The following is an 18369-nucleotide window of genomic DNA, read 5'->3' on the forward strand; positions in this document are numbered from 1 at the left end:
GAGAAGGGGCGGGGCCTCACTTGCGCAGGCGCGAGGCGCGCGCAGGTGCGCAGGCGCGTTCCGGGGAGGGGCGGGGCCGGCACGCACAGGCGCGCAGGCGCACGCCAGGGCCGCGGCGGGCGGGGCGCCGGCGGGAGCGCGCCCGGCGCAAGATGGCGGCGGCCATGCGAGGCCCTGGAGTTGCGTGTGCGCAGCGGGCGGCGGCGCGGCCCGGGAGACAGGCGCGGCGACGGCGCTAGCCCTGCCCTCGGCCCCTCCTCACGGCCACTCCCTCCGCCTTTCCCGGCGTCGCCCGACATGGACCTTTCCGTGGGCCCCGGCGCGGCGGGGCCCAGCAACGTCCCGGCCTTCCTGACCAAGCTGTGGACCCTCGTGAGCGACCCCGACACCGACGCGCTCATCTGCTGGAGCCCGGTGAGGGCCCGCGGGGGCGGGGAGCGCCGGGGGCCCGGGGCCTGGGCGGGGGCCGGGGAGGCGGGCCGGCGGGGCGGCCGGAGGAGGGCACGGCCCGGGCCCGGCGCTGCAGGCCCGCTCTCCGCCGCGCAGGCCGTGTGTGGGCCGAGGCCCGGGACCTCGGGGAGTGACCCCCGGCTCCTCTGCGCGCGTTCTCCGCCTCCTGCCTCCTGAGCCCGCAGGAAGTGTTCTTGGCCGGGCAGGGCCCGGACCTCGCGGGCCCTCTGAGGGGTCCTGCGCGCGGACGCTCCGGGAGCGGCCACGGCCCCCTTGCTGTCTTGCTTATTGGGTCGGGAGGCGGCTGGGGAAGCGGGTGCGCCACTCTGGGCTTGGAGTGGGAAAGGCCCCACCACCTGTGGCCCTGCCGGCGCGTGGTCCCTGCGGGCCACCGGGACCCGACACACAGCTGACGGCGACCCCAGACCAAGCCCTGGCTTCACAGCGGAAGGCGGCGCTGCCCCAGGCTGGCTGCCTGGGCACAGTGGTGCTCTGGTCACCTTGGCCCGGAGGACACCCACGCAGGGCCCGTAGCCTCTGCAGGGTCACTGCCCAGAGTCCAGCTCGCCAAGCGTTGGGGAGGGTCTGAAATCCACGCCCGAGGGCCTTCTGCTCCTCCCCGAAGAGCCGGGGCTGCCTGTCAGCAGGGGTGGGGTGGGTGGAGAGCGCGGCCTGTGTGGGGCCCGGTGTAGCCCCTGCACTTGCCTGCCCTGGCCTGAGATCCGGACTCCTGTCAGCCACAGGCGTGGGGAGGACGGGGCAGTGAGTCACCACCCAGAGGGTCTGTGGGGGCAGGGATGCTGGCTCCGCGCCCTCCCGGGCAAATCCTCCTCCAGTTCAGGCTGCCCGAGGCAGCCAGGGCCCCCCCCCCCCACACACACACCGGCCCAAACCCCTGGGCGGGTCTGCTGGGCGCAGCAGTCAGACTCTGGGGGGCCTGGGGGCAGGGGGACACGCAGGCCCCAGTAGCCAGGTTGCTGGGCGCGAGGTCGGGGTTCCAGGTGGGTCTGTGCACCTCGCCGCAGGCCTCCCACCGCTTCCCAAAGAGGCAGAGGGGGCCGAGGACCCGGGTGAACAGGTGGCTCCACACTTGGGGCATGAGGCCGGTCCCTCAGCCCCGCTGCCTGCTCCTGGTGCCGGGGCCTTGCAGGGCTGAGGGCCAGCTCCGAGCTCCCAGCCCAAATGTGCGTGAGCAGTGGAGGCCGGGCGCGGCCGGGACGGAGCCCACCTCTGACCGACCGGAGTCCTGAGAGGGTGGAAGGCAGTTTACAAAGCGGCCTGGGTGTGGGGTTGCAGACTTTGCCGGTGCAGGTGGGCGTGTCCTGACCCGGAGGCGGCAGCGCCCTGCAGGGCTGGCTGGGGAGGTTGCCAGGAGAGCGCTGCCCCTGCTGAGCACCTCCCTGGCCTCTTTGGGAGGAGGCTGTGCTGTCCGCCAGGTCTGCTGGGGGCAGGGCGACACCCAGATGAGGGGTTTGGGAAGCGAGCCCCCCCCCTGCTGTGCTGAGCCAGGTGGGCTGGTTCCCAGCAGGCCCTGAGGCACAGGGCGAGGGCGCCCCACAGTGGCCGTCACAGGCCCTCTCATGGGTCCCCTTCAGGTGGGCGGGGGGGCGGGGGGTGCTCAGCACGGTGAGGCGGGAGATGGTAAAGACAAGTCTGGGCTCTTGCCCAGGCCGGCCAGCGTCACTCCCGGGAGGGAGGCAGTAGGGCCCCAGCACACCTGCCTCACAGTCAGGATTCAGAGGGTCCCGCCCCCTGGAGCGGGCGGGTGGAGGGACGGATGGACGGACGAGACAGGTTCTGCACTGTCTTCCTGTCCCTGGGGCCAAGGCAGGTAGGGCTCAGTGAGGACAGGCAAGGGGGTTAGAGCAGCGCCGGTGTTTGCTCCCAGCCCCTCAGTGAGGGGAGGGGCCGGCAGACAGCTCCCACAAGGCCCACGGGCCCCAGAGCCTGCTCCTTGGATGCAGGCTTCTTGGAGGCCTGGCAGGAGGAGGAGCCTCATGGGGGACGGGACGTTGGCCCCCAAATGTGTGCTGGTGCCCAGCAGCCCTGCTTCTCCCTTCTGGCCTCGTTGGTCCTGGGTGAGCAGAGAATTGTCTGGGCTGCATGACCCCGCGGGCCCAGGGCAGAGGGTCCCAGCCAGCCTGGGCAGGGTGAGAGCCAAGCTAGGACTGGGGAGGGGCTCCAGGAGTCGGCCCTCCTCTCTGCCCCACAGCTCCTGGCTACCCCACGGCTCCCTCGCCCCACGCGAGCCATGCATGTGCATCTGGGCTTGGGAGCAGAGCACACGCTGCACGCAGGTCTTGGCTGGGCAGGGTGACTGACGGGCCTGCCGTGGCCAGGACACAGCCTGGGCCTGAGGAGGGGTCCCGTGAGAGGCAGTGGCCAGCAGCCCTTGTGGCTCGTGGAGCCCTTTGAGGAAGGAAGCCACACGTCCCTTCTCCACGTGCAGCGTGCATGCACACAGGCCCCCAGCTCAGTGAGACGCGGCGTGTCCCAGCTGCCCTTCCAGCCGGTCAGCAGGCTGGAGTTGGCTGTGGTCAGCAGAGGAGGGGCCTGGGTGGGGCGTCCCTGAATTAACCCTCGAGTGTCAGGGCGCGTCTCATGATGCTGGGATGTTAGGAATCAGCGGGGCCGCAGCCAGCCACGTTGTCGCCCTTGGGAAGGCCCTCTTCAGAGTCCCGGGCAGAAAGGGGGGGCCAGGCCGAGCCCCGGCTTGGAGGGAATCAGCCGCTGGGGCTGTGCCAGGCTGGTGTGCACCTGGGAAGCCAGAGCGGGAGCAGCGTGACAGGAGGCGGCTGTGAGGGCCCGGAAGAACTCCTGCGCCCAGAGAGACCCGTCCGCAGCGGGAGACCCGGACTGGCCGGAAGGGCGTGAGTGAGGGTGGAGAGTGCGCTGTGCGCTGCAGGACGTAGAGCAGGAACAGGAGACGGGCGGAAAGTCGCGCGCTGGAGCGCGTCCCCAGCAGAGTGGCGAGTTCTGCGAGTGGACGGCCCCTCGAGGAGGCGTGGGGCCAGCGGACTTGCTCCCAGGGAGCGATGGTGTGCGTGGCAGCTGCCTGTGCCGTCCACTTCAGCTCCGTGCTCTGCCTCCTGAAAACACGGATGACCGCGCTCATCACGAGAAAACATCAACAAGTCCAGACTGAAGGGCAGCCTGCAGGATAACTGACCAGCCCCCTCGGAGCCGTGAGGCTCCCTGAAAGCTGGCAGGGTCTGAAAGCACGTGGAGTGGACACGGGAGATCACAGCAGGGGCCTGCAGGACTCCAGGTGCTGTCCTCCCAGCTTTTCTGGAATCTTGCACAGGCTGTGCCAGTCCCTGGAGTGATCAGCAGAGCCTCACCGCACTGTGACCCAGGAGAGAGGGAGACGGGAGCCTCACCTCACTGTGACCCAGAAGAGAGGGAGACGGGGGCCTCACCTCACCCTGGACCCAGGAGAGAGGGAGACGGGGGCCTCACCTCACTGTGACCCAGGAGAGAGGGAGACGGGGGCCTCACCTCACCCTGGACCCAGGAGAGAGGGAGACGGGGGCCTCACCTCACTGTGACCCAGGAGAGAGGGAGACGGGGGCCGCACCTCACTGTGACCCAGGAGAGAGGGAGACGGGGGCCTCACCTCACCCTGGACCCAGGAGAGAGGGAGACGGGGGCCTCACCTCACTGTGACCCAGGAGAGAGGGAGACGGGGGCCTCACCTCACTGACCCAGGAGAGAGGGAGACGGGGGCCTCACCTCACCCTGGACCCAGGAGAGAGGGAGACGGGGGCCGCACCTCACCCTGGACCCAGGAGAGAGGGAGACGGGGGCCTCACCTCACTGTGACCCAGGAGAGAGGGAGACGGGGGCCTCACCTCACCCTGGACCCAGGAGAGAGGGAGACGGGGGCCGCACCTCACCCTGGACCCCGGAGAGAGGGAGACGGGGGCCTCACCTCACCCTGGACCCAGGAGAGAGGGAGACGGGGGCCGCACCTCACCCTGGACCCAGGAGAGAGGGAGACGGGGGCCGCACCTCACCCTGGACCCAGGAGAGAGGGAGACGGGGGCCGCACCTCACCCTGGACCCCGGAGAGAGGGAGACGGGGGCCTCACCTCACTGTGACCCAGGAGAGAGGGAGACGGGGGCCGCACCTCACCCTGGACCCAGGAGAGAGGGAGACGGGGGCCGCACCTCACCCTGGACCCCGGAGAGAGGGAGACGGGGGCCTCACCTCACCCTGGACCCAGGAGAGAGGGAGACGGGGGCCGCACCTCACCCTGGACCCAGGAGAGAGGGAGACGGGGGCCGCACCTCACCCTGGACCCCGGAGAGAGGGAGACGGGGGCCTCACCTCACCCTGGACCCAGGAGAGAGGGAGACGGGGGCCGCACCTCACCCTGGACCCCGGAGAGAGGGAGACGGGGGCCTCACCTCACCCTGGACCCAGGAGAGAGGGAGACGGGGGCCGCACCTCACCCTGGACCCAGGAGAGAGGGAGACGGGGGCCGCACCTCACCCTGGACCCCGGAGAGAGGGAGACGGGGGCCTCACCTCACCCTGGACCCAGGAGAGAGGGAGACGGGGGCCGCACCTCACCCTGGACCCAGGAGAGAGGGAGACGGGGGCCGCACCTCACCCTGGACCCCGGAGAGAGGGAGACGGGGGCCGCACCTCACCCTGGACCCAGGAGAGAGGGAGACGGGGGCCTCACCTCACCCTGGACCCAGGAGAGAGGGAGACGGGGGCCGCACCTCACCCTGGACCCAGGAGAGAGGGAGACGGGGGCCGCACCTCACCCTGGACCCCGGAGAGAGGGAGACGGGGGCCGCACCTCACCCTGGACCCAGGAGAGAGGGAGACGGGGGCCGCACCTCACCCTGGACCCAGGAGAGAGGGAGACGGGGGCCGCACCTCACCCTGGACCCCGGAGAGAGGGAGACGGGGGCCTCACCTCACCCTGGACCCAGGAGAGAGGGAGACGGGGGCCGCACCTCACCCTGGACCCAGGAGAGAGGGAGACGGGGGCCGCACCTCACCCTGGACCCCGGAGAGAGGGAGACGGGGGCCGCACCTCACCCTGGACCCCGGAGAGAGGGAGACGGGGGCCTCACCTCACTGTGACCCAGGAGAGAGGGAGACGGGGGCCGCACCTCACCCTGGACCCAGGAGAGAGGGAGACGGGGGCCGCACCTCACCCTGGACCCCGGAGAGAGGGAGACGGGGGCCGCACCTCACCCTGGACCCAGGAGAGAGGGAGACGGGGGCCGCACCTCACCCTGGACCCCGGAGAGAGGGAGACGGGGGCCTCACCTCACTGTGACCCAGGAGAGAGGGAGACGGGGGCCGCACCTCACCCTGGACCCAGGAGAGAGGGAGACGGGGGCCGCACCTCACCCTGGACCCCGGAGAGAGGGAGACGGGGGCCTCACCTCACCCTGGACCCAGGAGAGAGGGAGACGGGGGCCGCACCTCACCCTGGACCCAGGAGAGAGGGAGACGGGGGCCGCACCTCACCCTGGACCCCGGAGAGAGGGAGACGGGGGCCTCACCTCACCCTGGACCCAGGAGAGAGGGAGACGGGGGCCGCACCTCACCCTGGACCCCGGAGAGAGGGAGACGGGGGCCTCACCTCACCCTGGACCCAGGAGAGAGGGAGACGGGGGCCGCACCTCACCCTGGACCCAGGAGAGAGGGAGACGGGGGCCGCACCTCACCCTGGACCCCGGAGAGAGGGAGACGGGGGCCTCACCTCACCCTGGACCCAGGAGAGAGGGAGACGGGGGCCGCACCTCACCCTGGACCCAGGAGAGAGGGAGACGGGGGCCGCACCTCACCCTGGACCCCGGAGAGAGGGAGACGGGGGCCGCACCTCACCCTGGACCCAGGAGAGAGGGAGACGGGGGCCGCACCTCACCCTGGACCCAGGAGAGAGGGAGACGGGGGCCGCACCTCACCCTGGACCCCGGAGAGAGGGAGACGGGGGCCTCACCTCACCCTGGACCCAGGAGAGAGGGAGACGGGGGCCGCACCTCACCCTGGACCCAGGAGAGAGGGAGACGGGGGCCGCACCTCACCCTGGACCCCGGAGAGAGGGAGACGGGGGCCGCACCTCACCCTGGACCCCGGAGAGAGGGAGACGGGGGCCTCACCTCACTGTGACCCAGGAGAGAGGGAGACGGGGGCCTCACCTCACCCTGGACCCAGGAGAGAGGGAGACGGGGGCCTCACCTCACCCTGGACCCAGGAGAGAGGGAGACGGGGGCCTCACCTCACCCTGGACCCAGGAGAGAGGGAGACGGGGGCCTCACCTCACCCTGGACCCAGGAGAGAGGGAGACGGGGGCCTCACCTCACCCTGGACCCAGGAGAGAGGGAGACGGGGGCCTCACCTCACTGTGACCCAGGAGAGAGGGAGACGGGGGTGCATAGAAGTCATGGGGGGTGGTGACGCCACCTGCAATGCCAGCATCCCACATGGGTGCCAGTTCACATCCCGGCTGCTCCTCTTCCCATCCAGCTCCCTACTGATGTCTGGGAAAACAGCTGGAGATGGCCCAAGTGCTTGGGCCCCTGCACCTACGTGGGAGACCTGGAAGAAGCTCCTGGCTCCTGGTTTCACCCTGCCCCAGCTCCGGCCATTACAGCCATTTGGAGATGAAGCAGCGGATGGAAGATCCCTCTCTCCATCTCTGTCTCTCTCTGTAACTGCCTTTCAGACAGATAAATGAGTCTTATTTTAGGAAAAAAAGATGACAAAAAGTTTCCCCAAACTTTTGAAAAGCTGCCACCCCGTACATCTGTGAATATGGATGAGCGTCAAGCAGAATAAGAACAGAGAAAACCAAGCCCAGGCACATCACAGTCGAGTGTCTGAAAAGACCAATGAGGAGAAAAACTAAAACAGCCAGAAAAAAAGGAAGAACTGCCCGCGGCAGGCGCCACACCCGCGCAGAGGCGGCAGTGCCGGCGTCCACGCAGGGAGCTGGCCACATTGCCCACAGCTCACACCTAGCCGCGGCACAGAACTGAAGGCTTCCCCAGGACTGGACGGAGGGCCGGCTGGTCACGAACGGGAGGCGTGGGCAGTCCCAGAGGCCCGCCCAGCCTCTCCATTAAACTTTGCTTCCATGCTTAACAATAAGAAACAACAAGTCCCAGAGGGTCTCTGAAAAGCAGAGGCCGTAAGAGAAGATCCACGGATAAAGCGGGTTGTGTTTCTGTGAACCAGCACCGAGCTACTGAAAGTGCAGGCAGGAAGTCATCCGCCGCCCTGTGCCAGCAGCCTCCAAGCTGGACTGCTTAGAGCCACAGACATCTGTTATCTCGGGTTCTTAGAGTCCTGGGCTGCTTGTGGCTCAAGGTTTCACACAAAGTTGGCACCATCTTCAGCAAGAAGGGCTGCCTCGGGGCTCGCTCCACAGGCTGCCGGCCAGCCCAGTTCTTCCCTGGCCGCTGGCCAGGAGCTCCGCTTCTTCCTGCGTGGGCCCTGGAGCTGCCGTGGCAGCAGCCTCTGCGAGCCTGCCTCTAGGGCGCGGCGGGCTGCCCCGCGGAGGGAGCAGCGGCCCAGAGGCCATCTGTGGGCTGCCTGGCAGGAAGCCTTTACCCGCTTCACACGCCGAAGACGCAATTGCAGACAGTGTCGGAAGACTTACAGTGTGACTGCAAGCCGCAGTGGTATACTGTGCCGGCAGGACAGCGGTGCTGGCCAAGTGTGGACACACCAGTAACTGGAAGAGGCACGAGGCAGACTCGGACATCGGAGCGCCTCTGATTTTCCACAAAGGGGCCAGGGTCACAGTGTGCAGGGCAGCGTCAACAGTGTGTGGAGGACAGTGTCACGGTGTACGGGGAGCACTGTACTCAAGCACAGGTGGAGGGCGGCGGCGCGGTGTGAGGGGAGCGGCGTCATGGCGTGAGGGGAGCGGCGGTGCGGTGTGTGGGCGCGGTGTAGAGAACAGTGGCTCGCTGTGCGGGCGCCGTGTGTCAGGCCCAGGTGCAGGACTGGGTGGCAGAGCTCGCCTCGCACCTCGGGCCGGGCGCGGGCTGGAATGGAGCCGAGCTCTAGGCTGGAGAACACCTTTTGCCCTTGAGTGACTTGGGAACCAGGAAGCATGAAGTAGGGAAAGTGAGGACCACTTGCAGCTTGTAAGGCAGCCTCTTCTTTCTTTTTTTTTTTTTTAAAGGAAAATATTTTTTACTTTTCAAAGGCCCACAACACCCGAGGCTGGGCACGGCCAAAGCCCACGTCTGGAGCTCCGTGTGGGTTTCCCACGCGGCTGGCAGGCACCCAGCTGCTTGCCAGCGCTGCTGTGTGCGTTAGCAGGAATCCGGGGTGGGAACAGAGCCGCGACTCAGACCAGAGGCTCCCATCGTGGGTGCCCCAGGCAGCATCTGCAACAGCCGTGCCAGTCAGCTGCCCCGAGGCACCCCGAGAAGACCCACAGGCAGCGTGGCGGTGGGCGTTAGGGAGAGGCTGAACCTCGCACACCAGGCGTGGGCGGTGACTGCACCCCGACCTGTTACTGAGTGCAGGTGGGCCAGCCGTGTTGGGAAGGTTTGCTGGTTTCCTGTGGAAGTTGGGCAGGCCTTTACACATGGCCCAGCGATTAGCCGGCAAGTCTTGGTGGAGATAAGTGGGGAAAACCGTGTCCTTTCAGAGGCCACGCGGAAACGGGCGTGACACTGCTCACAGCAGCCAGTGGGGATGCCCGCCAAGACCCATCCACTGGTGAGTGGCCGGTCAACAGCAAGGCAGTGGTGTGCGGGCATCTGGGCAGTGGGCAGTGAGTGCAGGCATCTGGGCGGTGGGCGGTGATGTCTGGGCGGTGGGCGGTGATGTCTGGGCGGTGGGCGGTGAGTACGGGCGTCTGGGTGGTGGGCGGTGATGTCTGGGCGGTGGGCGGTGATGTCTGGGCGGTGGGCGGTGATGTCTGGGCGGTGGGAGTGATGTCTGGGCGGTGGGCGGTGATGTCTGGGCGGTGGGCGGTGATGTCTGGGCGGTGGGCAGTGGGAGTGATGTCTGGGCGGTGGGCGGTGGTGTCTGGGCGGTGGGCGGTGATGTCTGGGCGGTGGGAGTGATGTCTGGGCGGTGGGAGTGATGTCTGGGCGGTGGGCGGTAGTGTCTGGGCGGTGGGCGGTGGGAGTGATGTCTGGGCGGTGGGCGGTGGGAGTGATGTCTGGGCGGTGGGCGGTGATGTCTGGGCGGTGGGCGGTGATGTCTGGGCAGTGGGCGGTGATGTCTGGGCAGTGGGCAGTGAGTGCGGGCGGCGGGGCAGCAAGAGCAGCGGAGCAGACGCATCCCGGGTCGGTGCTAGCCTGGGTCCCAGCTGCACTTGCGTACCCATACCCCGTAGCAGGGGTGCCCGCTAATGGGCACCCCGGGAATGGCCCACGCACTTGAGTTCCAGGCTCCTGATTTTGAAAGAGGGGCCAGCGGTGTGGGTGGAAGGTTAAGCCTCCACCTGCAGTGCCAGCCTCCCATGGTCCAGCGCCCTGCTAGATCACCTGGGAAAGCAGGAGATGCCCAAGTGCTTGGGCCCTGCACCCACACGGGAGACCCTGAGGAAGCTCCTGGCTCTGGCCCTGCCCAGCCCTAGCTGTTGTAGTCATTTGGAGAGTAAACCAGCAGTCAGAAGATCCCTCCCTCCCTCTCAAATAAATACATATTTAAAAATAAAGAGGCCGGCACCGCGGCTCACTAGGCTAATCCTCCGCCTTGCAGCGCCGGCACACCAGGTTCTAGTCCCGGTCGGGGTTCCGGATTCTGTCCCGGTTGCCCCTCTTCCAGGCCAGCTCTCTGCTGTGGCCCGGGAGTGCAGTGGAGGATGGTCCAAGTGCTTGGGTCCTGCACCCCATGGGAGACCAGGATAAGTACCTGGCTCCTGCCTTCGGATCAGCACAGTGCGCCAGCTGCAGCGGCCATTGGGGGATGAACCAACAGCAAAGAAAGACCTTTCTCTCTGTCTCTTTCTCTCTCACTGTCCACTCTGCCTGTCAAAAAAATAAATAAATAAAAATAGATAAATAGAAACAACCATTCTTTTAAAAGAAGGAAGGAAGAAACAAGACTTGGGGAAGGATGAGTTCAAGGACCCATGCCATCTCCCCCGTTCCTGCTGGCTCAGAACTGCTGCGGCCCCTCTGCGTAGACTGCGATCCTGGCACCGCCTCGCCTCAGCCCTGCAGCCTCGTGCCCTCCCCACACCCGATGTCTGGGTTTTTTCCAGAATGCACTTTAAAAAAAAAAAAGTTTCCTTATTTTCATCTACTTGGAAGGTACAGCAGTAGAGAGAGAGAGCTTCTCTCCACCAGTTTACTGCCCAAATGCCCCCAACAGCCGGGGCTGAGCCAGACGAAGCCAGGAGCCCAGAGCTCCATCCGGGTCTCCCCCGTGAGTGGCAGCGCGCCCAGGTGCGTTAGGAAGCTGCGTGGAACTGGAGCTGGTGCCCGGAGGCGGGCTTCACCTCTCAGGTCCTGGGCCCAAGCCCACGTCAGCCTCCCGTCCCCGCCGTCTCCTGAGGCTCTGTCCAGCTCTGGGCCGGGTGGACAGCCCGGCTGGAGGAGGCAGCGGGCCCAGAGCCTCTCTCCTCGTGTCAGGCTCACGGCTGTGAGGGTTCTGTGAAGTAGTGCGATGGGTCACCGGATTCCAGGCATCGCTCTGAGTTAGAGCACAGAGCCCCAGGGACAGAGGGAAGGGGTGCAGTCACCCGCCGAGCAGAGGAGGGAGCTTCAGGCTGCCGCTGCTCCGTGACGTCCTCGGGCCCGAGTCTTGGGCAGGAGCCCTTCATCTGCAGGTCTGCAGGATGCCGTGGGGGGCCCCAGTGCACCCCCGCTGTGGCCGGAGACTGCGTCTGCACGCATGTGGATTCGCACCCTAGGTGAAGTGGGCCAGGTCCTCGCAAGCCAGCTGCCCAGCGCCCACGACGCTTAAACGGGTTAGGTCCCTGGTATGAGCCTCACGTCAAGGAAATCCTCAGCCCCAGCAGGCTCTGCTGGCAGATCCGCTCCCCAGGTGGCCCGGGCCAGAGCCAGGAGCCTGTCCCCCACTCTGCCAGGCAAGTCAGCAGGGCGCTGGGCCCTGCATGGAGCGGCCGGGACTTGGCCCCGCGCTTCTGTGGGTGCAGTGTCCCAGGTGGCAGCTTAGCCCGCTGCACCAAGCGCCAGCTCCTGCGTGGGGGACTTTCTGTTCTGCTTTTCTTTTTTTTAAGATTTATTTTTTATTTACTTGAGAGCCACAGAGAGAGAGAGAGAGGTCTTCCATCTGCTGGTTCACTCCTCAGATGGCCGCCACAGCCAGAGCTGCAAGCCAAGAGCTTCTTCCAGGTCTCCCGCATGGGTGCCGGGGCTCAAGGACTTGGGCCATCCTCTACTGCTTTCCCAGCTGGACCGGAGGTGGAGCAGCTGGGACCTGAGCCGACGCCCATACGGGATGCCGGCACTGCAGGCGGCGGCTCTACCCACCCCTTCTCGCTTGCTTGCTTGCTGGAAACTGGCTGTTGCTGGGCCTGATGGGGCGGCTCTGGAGATGAGACAGTGAGACATCCTCCCTGGAGTTGTGGTCGCTGATTCTGTGCAGCCCCGCGCTGCGTCCTGTGGCCCAGGCAGGGTCTGAGGAAGGGGCTTCGCCTCTCACAGCTCTGATCATCTGACCTCCTCGGCTCCCTTGTAGGAGAGGGCGTGGTCTCGGTGCTGGGGCCCGCCAGCCTCGGGCTTTCCTGGGAGCCTCTCCACACCTCCTTCCCTGCCTGCCTCCTCGGAGCCCGCAAGGTTTCCAGTGCACGCCCTGGGTACCTGCCCTGGCGTCCAGGCCCCCGTAGGTGTCTGGAGCCTCTCCTTGTCTCCTGCCTGCCTCCTCTGCTTGGTGCTCTGTCTCCCCCAGCAAGCTTTGTTGACAGCTGCCTCTGGGGGCAGGCGTGCGGCCTAGAGGCTCAGACACCTCCATCCCATGGCAGAGGCTCTGGCGCCTGACCCCAGCTTCCTGCTAGCGTGAACGGTGGGAGGCCACTGCCCACCTGGGAGACCTGGCTTGAGCTCCTGTCACCTGGTCTCCGCCAGCTCGCGGCAAGCATTTGGGGGTGAATCAGCAGATGGGACAGCTGTCTCTGCCTCTGTCGTCTGGATGCTGCCGTAGACCTGCCCTGGGGGAGCCCCTGTGCAATGGGACAGGCAGCAGAGACGCGCCCCAGCCCCACCTGCCATGCCCAGCTGCAGGGGTGGAGGGAGGCTCGCTGCTGTCGCTGGGGAAGAAGTGTCCCCTCCGCAAGTTGGATTCTGGGGGCGTCGGCCGCGGGGCTCTCCCTGCTGCTTCGGGTCCCTTCCTCCGTCTCTTGCACGCCCCTTGCCGTGTCGTTTTCCTTCTCTCTGGAGTTCAAAAGCAGCTCCAGTTCCTGTCCAGAACCACAGGCCCTTGGTTCTTCCCGGTCCCTGCCTGCTCCTGCTCCCCACTGTGTGGACTCTGCCCCGTCGGAGCCCCCACAGCTGCTCCCAGCACAGACGCTGTGCCAGACCTTCCTCCTGGTGCCTGGGCTGCGCTCAGGAGGACAGAGGGGCAGCGCACCCCGCCACCGTCTGTGCCAGGGGCTGGGGCTGCGTTCCCTCCCCTCCGACGGGAATCGGGCTTGCTCAGTGCCGGCCCCCAGCACGTGGGCCTGAAGGTGTGGCTCTTCTCATCCCAGGTGGGGCCTGGGTGAGGGCCCCGTTTCTGGCCACACGGCCCGGTGCCTCACATCATGGGGCATGTACAGTGCATATGTGTCTGCCGGTCCCCGGGAGACGGTTCCTCCTCCTGCCGTACCCCTCCCCCCGAGCCCCTCCATAGCCCCACCCCATGGGGTGGGAGGGCGCATCACAGAGCTGGCGGGGAAGGGCTGCAGCCATGCTGCCTGGCCCATGCTGCCACGTGTGACCACCCCGTGTCTCCTGCCAGAGCGGCAACAGCTTCCACGTGTTCGACCAGGGCCAGTTTGCCAAGGAGGTGCTGCCCAAGTACTTCAAGCACAGCAACATGGCCAGCTTCGTGCGGCAGCTCAACATGTGTGAGTGCCTGCCGGGCCCCGGCCAAAGGACGGACTCTGGGTTGACCAGTGCAGGATGTGAAGGCCAGCAGCCCGGGCTGGGGGGGAGGTCCCTTCCTGGGGGAAGGGTCCTTGTGGGAGGGGCCGGAGCCAGGAGCTGGGAGACCACAGGGTGCCCCCTAGCCAAGACCGCCAGGCTGCGCCCCAGTCTGGCCTATGGCCTCAGGCAGACCTGCTGCCGCCTCCTGTGCAGACGGCTTCCGGAAGGTGGTGCGCATCGAGCAGGGCGGCCTGGTCAAGCCCGAGAGGGACGACACCGAGTTCCAGCACCCGTGCTTCCTGCGTGGCCAGGAGCAGCTGCTCGAGAACATCAAGAGGAAAGTGACCAGCGTGAGTCACTCCCGCGCGGCCCGCACCCCCCCCTGGGCCCGGGCCTTCCCCTCTCCCCGGGGACCTGGCTGGGGCCGCCTGTGACGCCCCCTCCCCCGGGACCCAGGCCTCCACCCTGAAGAGCGAGGACATCAAGGTGCGTCAGGACAGCGTCACGAAGCTGCTGACGGACGTGCAGCTCATGAAGGGGCGGCAGGAGTGCATGGACTCCAAGCTCCTGGCCATGAAGCAGTAGGTCGCCACGTGCTGCGGGAGCGGCGGGTGGGAAGAGGGGGTCCCGTGCCGGGGTCCACGTGTCCGCCCCACCCGCACCCTCCATGCAGAACCCTCTTCACTGCCCAGGAGGGACAGCCACCTGCTCCTGGCCGCCCTGGGGCACTCCCAGCGCACCTGCAGTGCCTCCACCGCAGGCCTAAGGCAGGGAACTCTGCCCCTGCCGGGGGTCCGGTCACTCCGGTTACGGTTGTGGCCCCCTCCTCAACAAGGACCCCAGAGTCCTGGGAAAGCCCTAGCTGGGGGCCTGCCACACAGGTTGCACCTGGGACACTGAGGCAAGGCCACCTAGGACGACGGCCAGCGTGGGTCTCGTCTCATCCGCCTCTATCCAGCAGCTCCCTGGTGCGAGTTAAGGAGGGCCCAAGAGCGGGGGCGCCCCAGCACAGGGCAGCGGTGGAGCTCCCTGTAGGCAGTGTGGAGGGGCCCCGGGCTCCAGGGCCCCACATTTGGGCCCAGCAGAAGCGACTAACTTTGTGTTACCTGGAGATAGCCCAGGTGCACTTGACCTTCCAGGTCCCAGACACATCTCTGGAGGCCCTGAGGGCAGGAGTGCACCCAGCCCGCTCACCTGCCATGTCTCGTGGCAGCTCTTCCCTGGCCCACGTGGCCACTGGGCCACTCCTGGGCCTCAGGTGCCGGGTGTTCCTGGAACCTGGCCCCCAGCCCTTCTGGGGGCAGGATTGGTGCCAGGTGCCTGGGGTACACTTGTGCACTTGAGTGCTGTGGAGCAGGGCGGGTGGTACAGGCCCCGTGGGCTCCCCACACCGGTGACACAGCCCTGTGTGTTGCAGCGAGAACGAGGCCCTGTGGCGGGAGGTGGCCAGCCTGCGGCAGAAGCACGCCCAGCAGCAGAAAGTTGTCAACAAGGTGGGGGCAGGGCCAGCAGCTCCCCTCCCCCCCCATGGTCCTCCCACAGACCAGGCTGACGGAGCCCTCCCCCCTACAGCTCATTCAGTTCCTGATCTCGCTGGTGCAGTCCAACCGGATCCTGGGGGTGAAGAGAAAGATGTGAGACGCTGGGGTCCCTGCCCCCCGCACTCCGGCCCTGGGCCACTCAAGGCCTCGGGAGGCAGCTAACCCCACCCCTTCCCTGCAGCCCGCTGATGCTGAATGACGGCAGCTCTGCACATTCCATGCCCAAGTACGGCCGGCAGTACTCCCTGGAGCACGTCCCCGGTGCCGGCCCCTATGCGGTGAGCGCCGGGGGCCTGGCGACACGGCCAGGTGGGATGGGTGCCGCCAGGGGACGTGTGACGTGCAGCCGCCGGCTTCTGGTTGCAGGCCCCGGCCCCGGCCTACAGCGGCTCCAGCCTCTACGCGGCAGACGCCGTCGCCAGCTCCGGGCCCATCATCTCCGACATCACTGAGCTGGCCCCCTCCAGCCCCCTGGGCTCCTCAGGCGTGAGCGCAGATGAGAGGTGGGGCTCTGTGGGCCCAAGGCAGGGCTGTGGGGAGGTGGGACCAGCAGGGCTCCTGCTGACGCGGCGCCACCCCACCGTCCAGGCCTCTATCCAGCAGCTCCCTGGTGCGAGTTAAGGAGGAGCCCCCGAGCCCACCTCGGAGCCCTCGGGTGGAGGAGGCGAGTCCCGGGTGCCCGTCGTCTGTGGACACCCCCTTGTCCCCGACCACCTTCATCGACTCCATCCTGCGGGAGAGCGAACCCGCCCCCACAGCCGCCTCAGCCTCAGCCCTCCCGGACGCAGGGGGTCGCCCCCCCTCGCCCTCACCCCGCTCCGCCCCCGAGAAGTGCCTCAGCGTAGCCTGCCTGGACAAGTGAGTGCCACTCCCACCCCACTCCTGGAGGGCTGGGCCCAGGGTGGGCAACGAGGCTGGACTCGCGGCTGAGCCTCAGGCTTCCAGGGGCGAGAGGGACAGGCCTGGCTCCCACCAGACTTCGGGCTGGGGGAGGTTGGGGGGCCCGCACAGCTCCCAGAGCCGCTGGCACCGCAGGGCACCCCTGGCAGAGCACCCTGGGAGCACCTGCTCTCCAGCTCTTTGCCCCGCCCCGCCCCAGCCGCGGAGTGCGAGGACCGCGGGCGCAGCCTGCCGGCCCCCGCCTGCAATGGGGGCTCTTGTCTTTGTATCTTGCAGTGTGGCTCGCGCTCCACAGATGTCTGGGGTCGCCCGCCTCTTCCCCTGCCCCTCCTCCTCCTCTCTGCATGGCCGAGTCCAGCCAGGGTTAGCGCTGCCCCCTCTGGGGAGGGAGGAGGGCTCCGCCAGAGCTCGGGCCCCTCCCCCAGCCTGGGTGCGGCACTAGGCCCTGCCTGGTGCGGGGGGCCGCCCCGGCGCTGCATCTTCACTGTCTTGGACCGGGGTTGGGCCCCAGCCTGGCCCTGTGGCTGGCGAAAGCAGGGTGCAGGCTTCTGTGCTGGCCCAGCCAGCCCACCCATGCCACAGGGACCCAGGGCTTCCTCAGCCACGGCCTCGCAGCAACTCTGGGGTGGAGCCGACACGGCCCCACGGCCCCACAGGTCCCTCCTCATCACCTTCCAAACGCAGTGGTGACACCGTCGGCCTGATAACACTCTTGAGCTACCATCACACTTCTAGACAAGACACCCCCCAGCCAGCTACTGTCTCGGCCCAGCCCAAGTCTCCCATCTCCTAGCTCTCCGCGCCCCCACCCAGCCTCTGCTGGGCACCCTGCGGGGGTGTGGTCATGGGGAGCCCCTCTCCCCCAGGAGCACATTTGGGCAGGGAAGCTGGGGCGCTGGTTCACCTGCCCACTCACCCCGGGCCAGGAACGAGCTCAGTGACCACTTGGATGCCATGGACTCCAATCTGGATAACCTGCAGACCATGCTAACCAGTCACGGCTTCAGCGTGGACACCAGCGCCCTGCTGGACGTGAGTCCTGCCCCACCCCGCCCCCTGCCCCCTCCCCAGCTGGGCCCTGACTTCCCTCCCTCCTCCCGCAGCTGTTCAGCCCCTCGGTGACGCTGCCTGACATGAACCTGCCTGACCTTGACAACAGCCTGGCCAGTGTGCGTAGGCGGGCAGGAGGGAGGGGGCAGGTGCAAGAACCAGCAGGGACCCTCACAATGTCCCTCCCACAACACCCCATCCCCCCACAGATCCAGGAGCTCCTGTCTCCCCAGGAGCCCCCCAGGCCTCTCGAGGCAGAGAACAGCAGCCCGGACTCAGGTGAGCTGAGACTCGGCTCCACACCAACCGCAGCCCCCATCCCTGCCCCCTGCCCCCTGCCCCCTGCCCACCACCACCCTGCCTTGTCCCCCACACAGGAAAGCAGCTGGTCCACTACACAGCGCAGCCCCTGCTCCTGCTGGACCCGGACGCCGTGGACACAGGGAGCAGCGAGCTGCCCGTGCTCTTCGAGCTGGGGGAAGGCTCCTACTTCTCCGAAGGGGACGACTACTCAGACGACCCCACCATATCCCTGCTGACAGGCTCCGAGCCCCCCAAAGCCAAGGACCCTGCCGTCTCCTAGAGGCCCTGGGGGGAGCTGGGCCACCCAGGGCCTGCCCACCGCCACCCCCAGTGCAGGGCTGGGCTCGGGGCAGCTGGACAGGCGCTTGGGGTGGGCAGTGCCTCCAGGCAGGAGCCAGAGTTGCCTTTGCCCCTTCCCGGCGTCCAGGGGTTTGGCTGGAGCTTTACAGCCAACTTGGACTGGCCTGCGGCTTGCTCAGAGGTGTATTTTGGTTTTTACATGAGGGTACCCCTCCCCTTCCAGACACAGACGCACAGGTGGACAGACGGAGACGAGACAGGCAGCGATGCTGTATAAATGGACGGGCTCTAGGCTGCAGCCTCTGTGTGCTTCCTGCCCCTGGTGGCGAGGCGGGCGGGCTACAGTGAGGACGGGCATGGGAGGGCCTTCTCGCATGTGTCAGGTGGGCACCCACGGCGCTGCTCCAGAGCCCGGGGCGAGGCCCCAGCTCCCCGTCAGGCTGTGCGCAGGGGAGTTGGGTCTGGGAGCCCCACAGCTGCTCCCATCCTGGCAGGCCCAGGACACTGGCCACTGGGAGATGCCGCCTCCCCCAGGACAGCAGAGGTGTGGGCCGTGCAGCGGGACTGCCCACCACCAAGATGGCTGCACAGCAATCAGAAACCCACCGTGCCCAGGGAAGGCAGGAATGGGCCCCACAGCCACCCCTACCACCAAGGCCTCTGCCACAACATGGCTTCCTCTGCGGCCCACAGGGCCCAGGGCCATGGTGGCGCCTCAGGACCAATCACACAGTGCTGCTGGGCCATGGGCAAGCCTACAGCTCCTGGGCTGCCTGCTTGAGGCCCCGTCCCAA

At 67.1% G+C, this 18369-nt stretch overlaps 1 protein-coding gene across 8 annotated transcripts; it reads left to right on the forward strand.

The window, feature by feature from the left end:
* Positions 1-120: 120 nt before the first annotated feature.
* Positions 121-17873, forward strand: HSF1 (heat shock transcription factor 1). Of its 8 annotated transcripts, XM_051831198.3 has the most exons (15): positions 130-414; positions 9086-9156; positions 13354-13462; positions 13695-13831; positions 13938-14062; positions 14899-14974; positions 15054-15115; positions 15204-15300; positions 15389-15525; positions 15611-15880; positions 16199-16285; positions 16849-16954; positions 17026-17091; positions 17182-17251; positions 17350-17873. In XM_051831198.3, the coding sequence occupies exons 2-15, from the start codon at positions 9133-9135 to the stop codon at positions 17553-17555; spliced, it is 1572 nt and encodes a 523-aa protein (XP_051687158.1). In that variant the 5' UTR covers positions 130-414; positions 9086-9132; the 3' UTR covers positions 17556-17873. The 8 variants fall into 8 exon arrangements, with proteins under 8 accessions (XP_051687155.1, XP_051687157.1, XP_051687158.1 ...); XM_051831195.3 differs by lacking the exon at positions 9086-9156 and having other exon boundaries at positions 121-414; XM_089336555.1 differs by lacking the exon at positions 9086-9156 and having other exon boundaries at positions 133-414; positions 15623-15880.
* The last annotated feature ends 496 nt before the right edge of the window (positions 17874-18369 follow it).

Source organism: Oryctolagus cuniculus, chromosome 6 (genome assembly GCF_051225735.1).
Source record: "Oryctolagus cuniculus isolate XC-2025 breed Fujian yellow rabbit chromosome 6, ASM5122573v1, whole genome shotgun sequence".
Lineage (NCBI taxonomy): Eukaryota > Metazoa > Chordata > Mammalia > Lagomorpha > Leporidae > Oryctolagus > Oryctolagus cuniculus.

What these genes read in the sequence shown, in the direction of transcription:
- HSF1 (XM_051831195.3), top strand. Translation starts at nt 298, where the DNA reads ATGGACCTTTCCGTGGGCCCCGGCGCGGCGGGGCCCAGCAACGTCCCG. An exon ending in CGCTCATCTGCTGGAGCCCG is followed by an intron (nt 415 to 13,353) that starts GTGAGGGCCCGC and finishes GTCTCCTGCCAG; the next exon opens with AGCGGCAACAGCTTCCACGT. An exon ending in AGCGTAGCCTGCCTGGACAA is followed by an intron (nt 15,881 to 16,198) that starts GTGAGTGCCACT and finishes TGTATCTTGCAG; the next exon opens with TGTGGCTCGCGCTCCACAGA.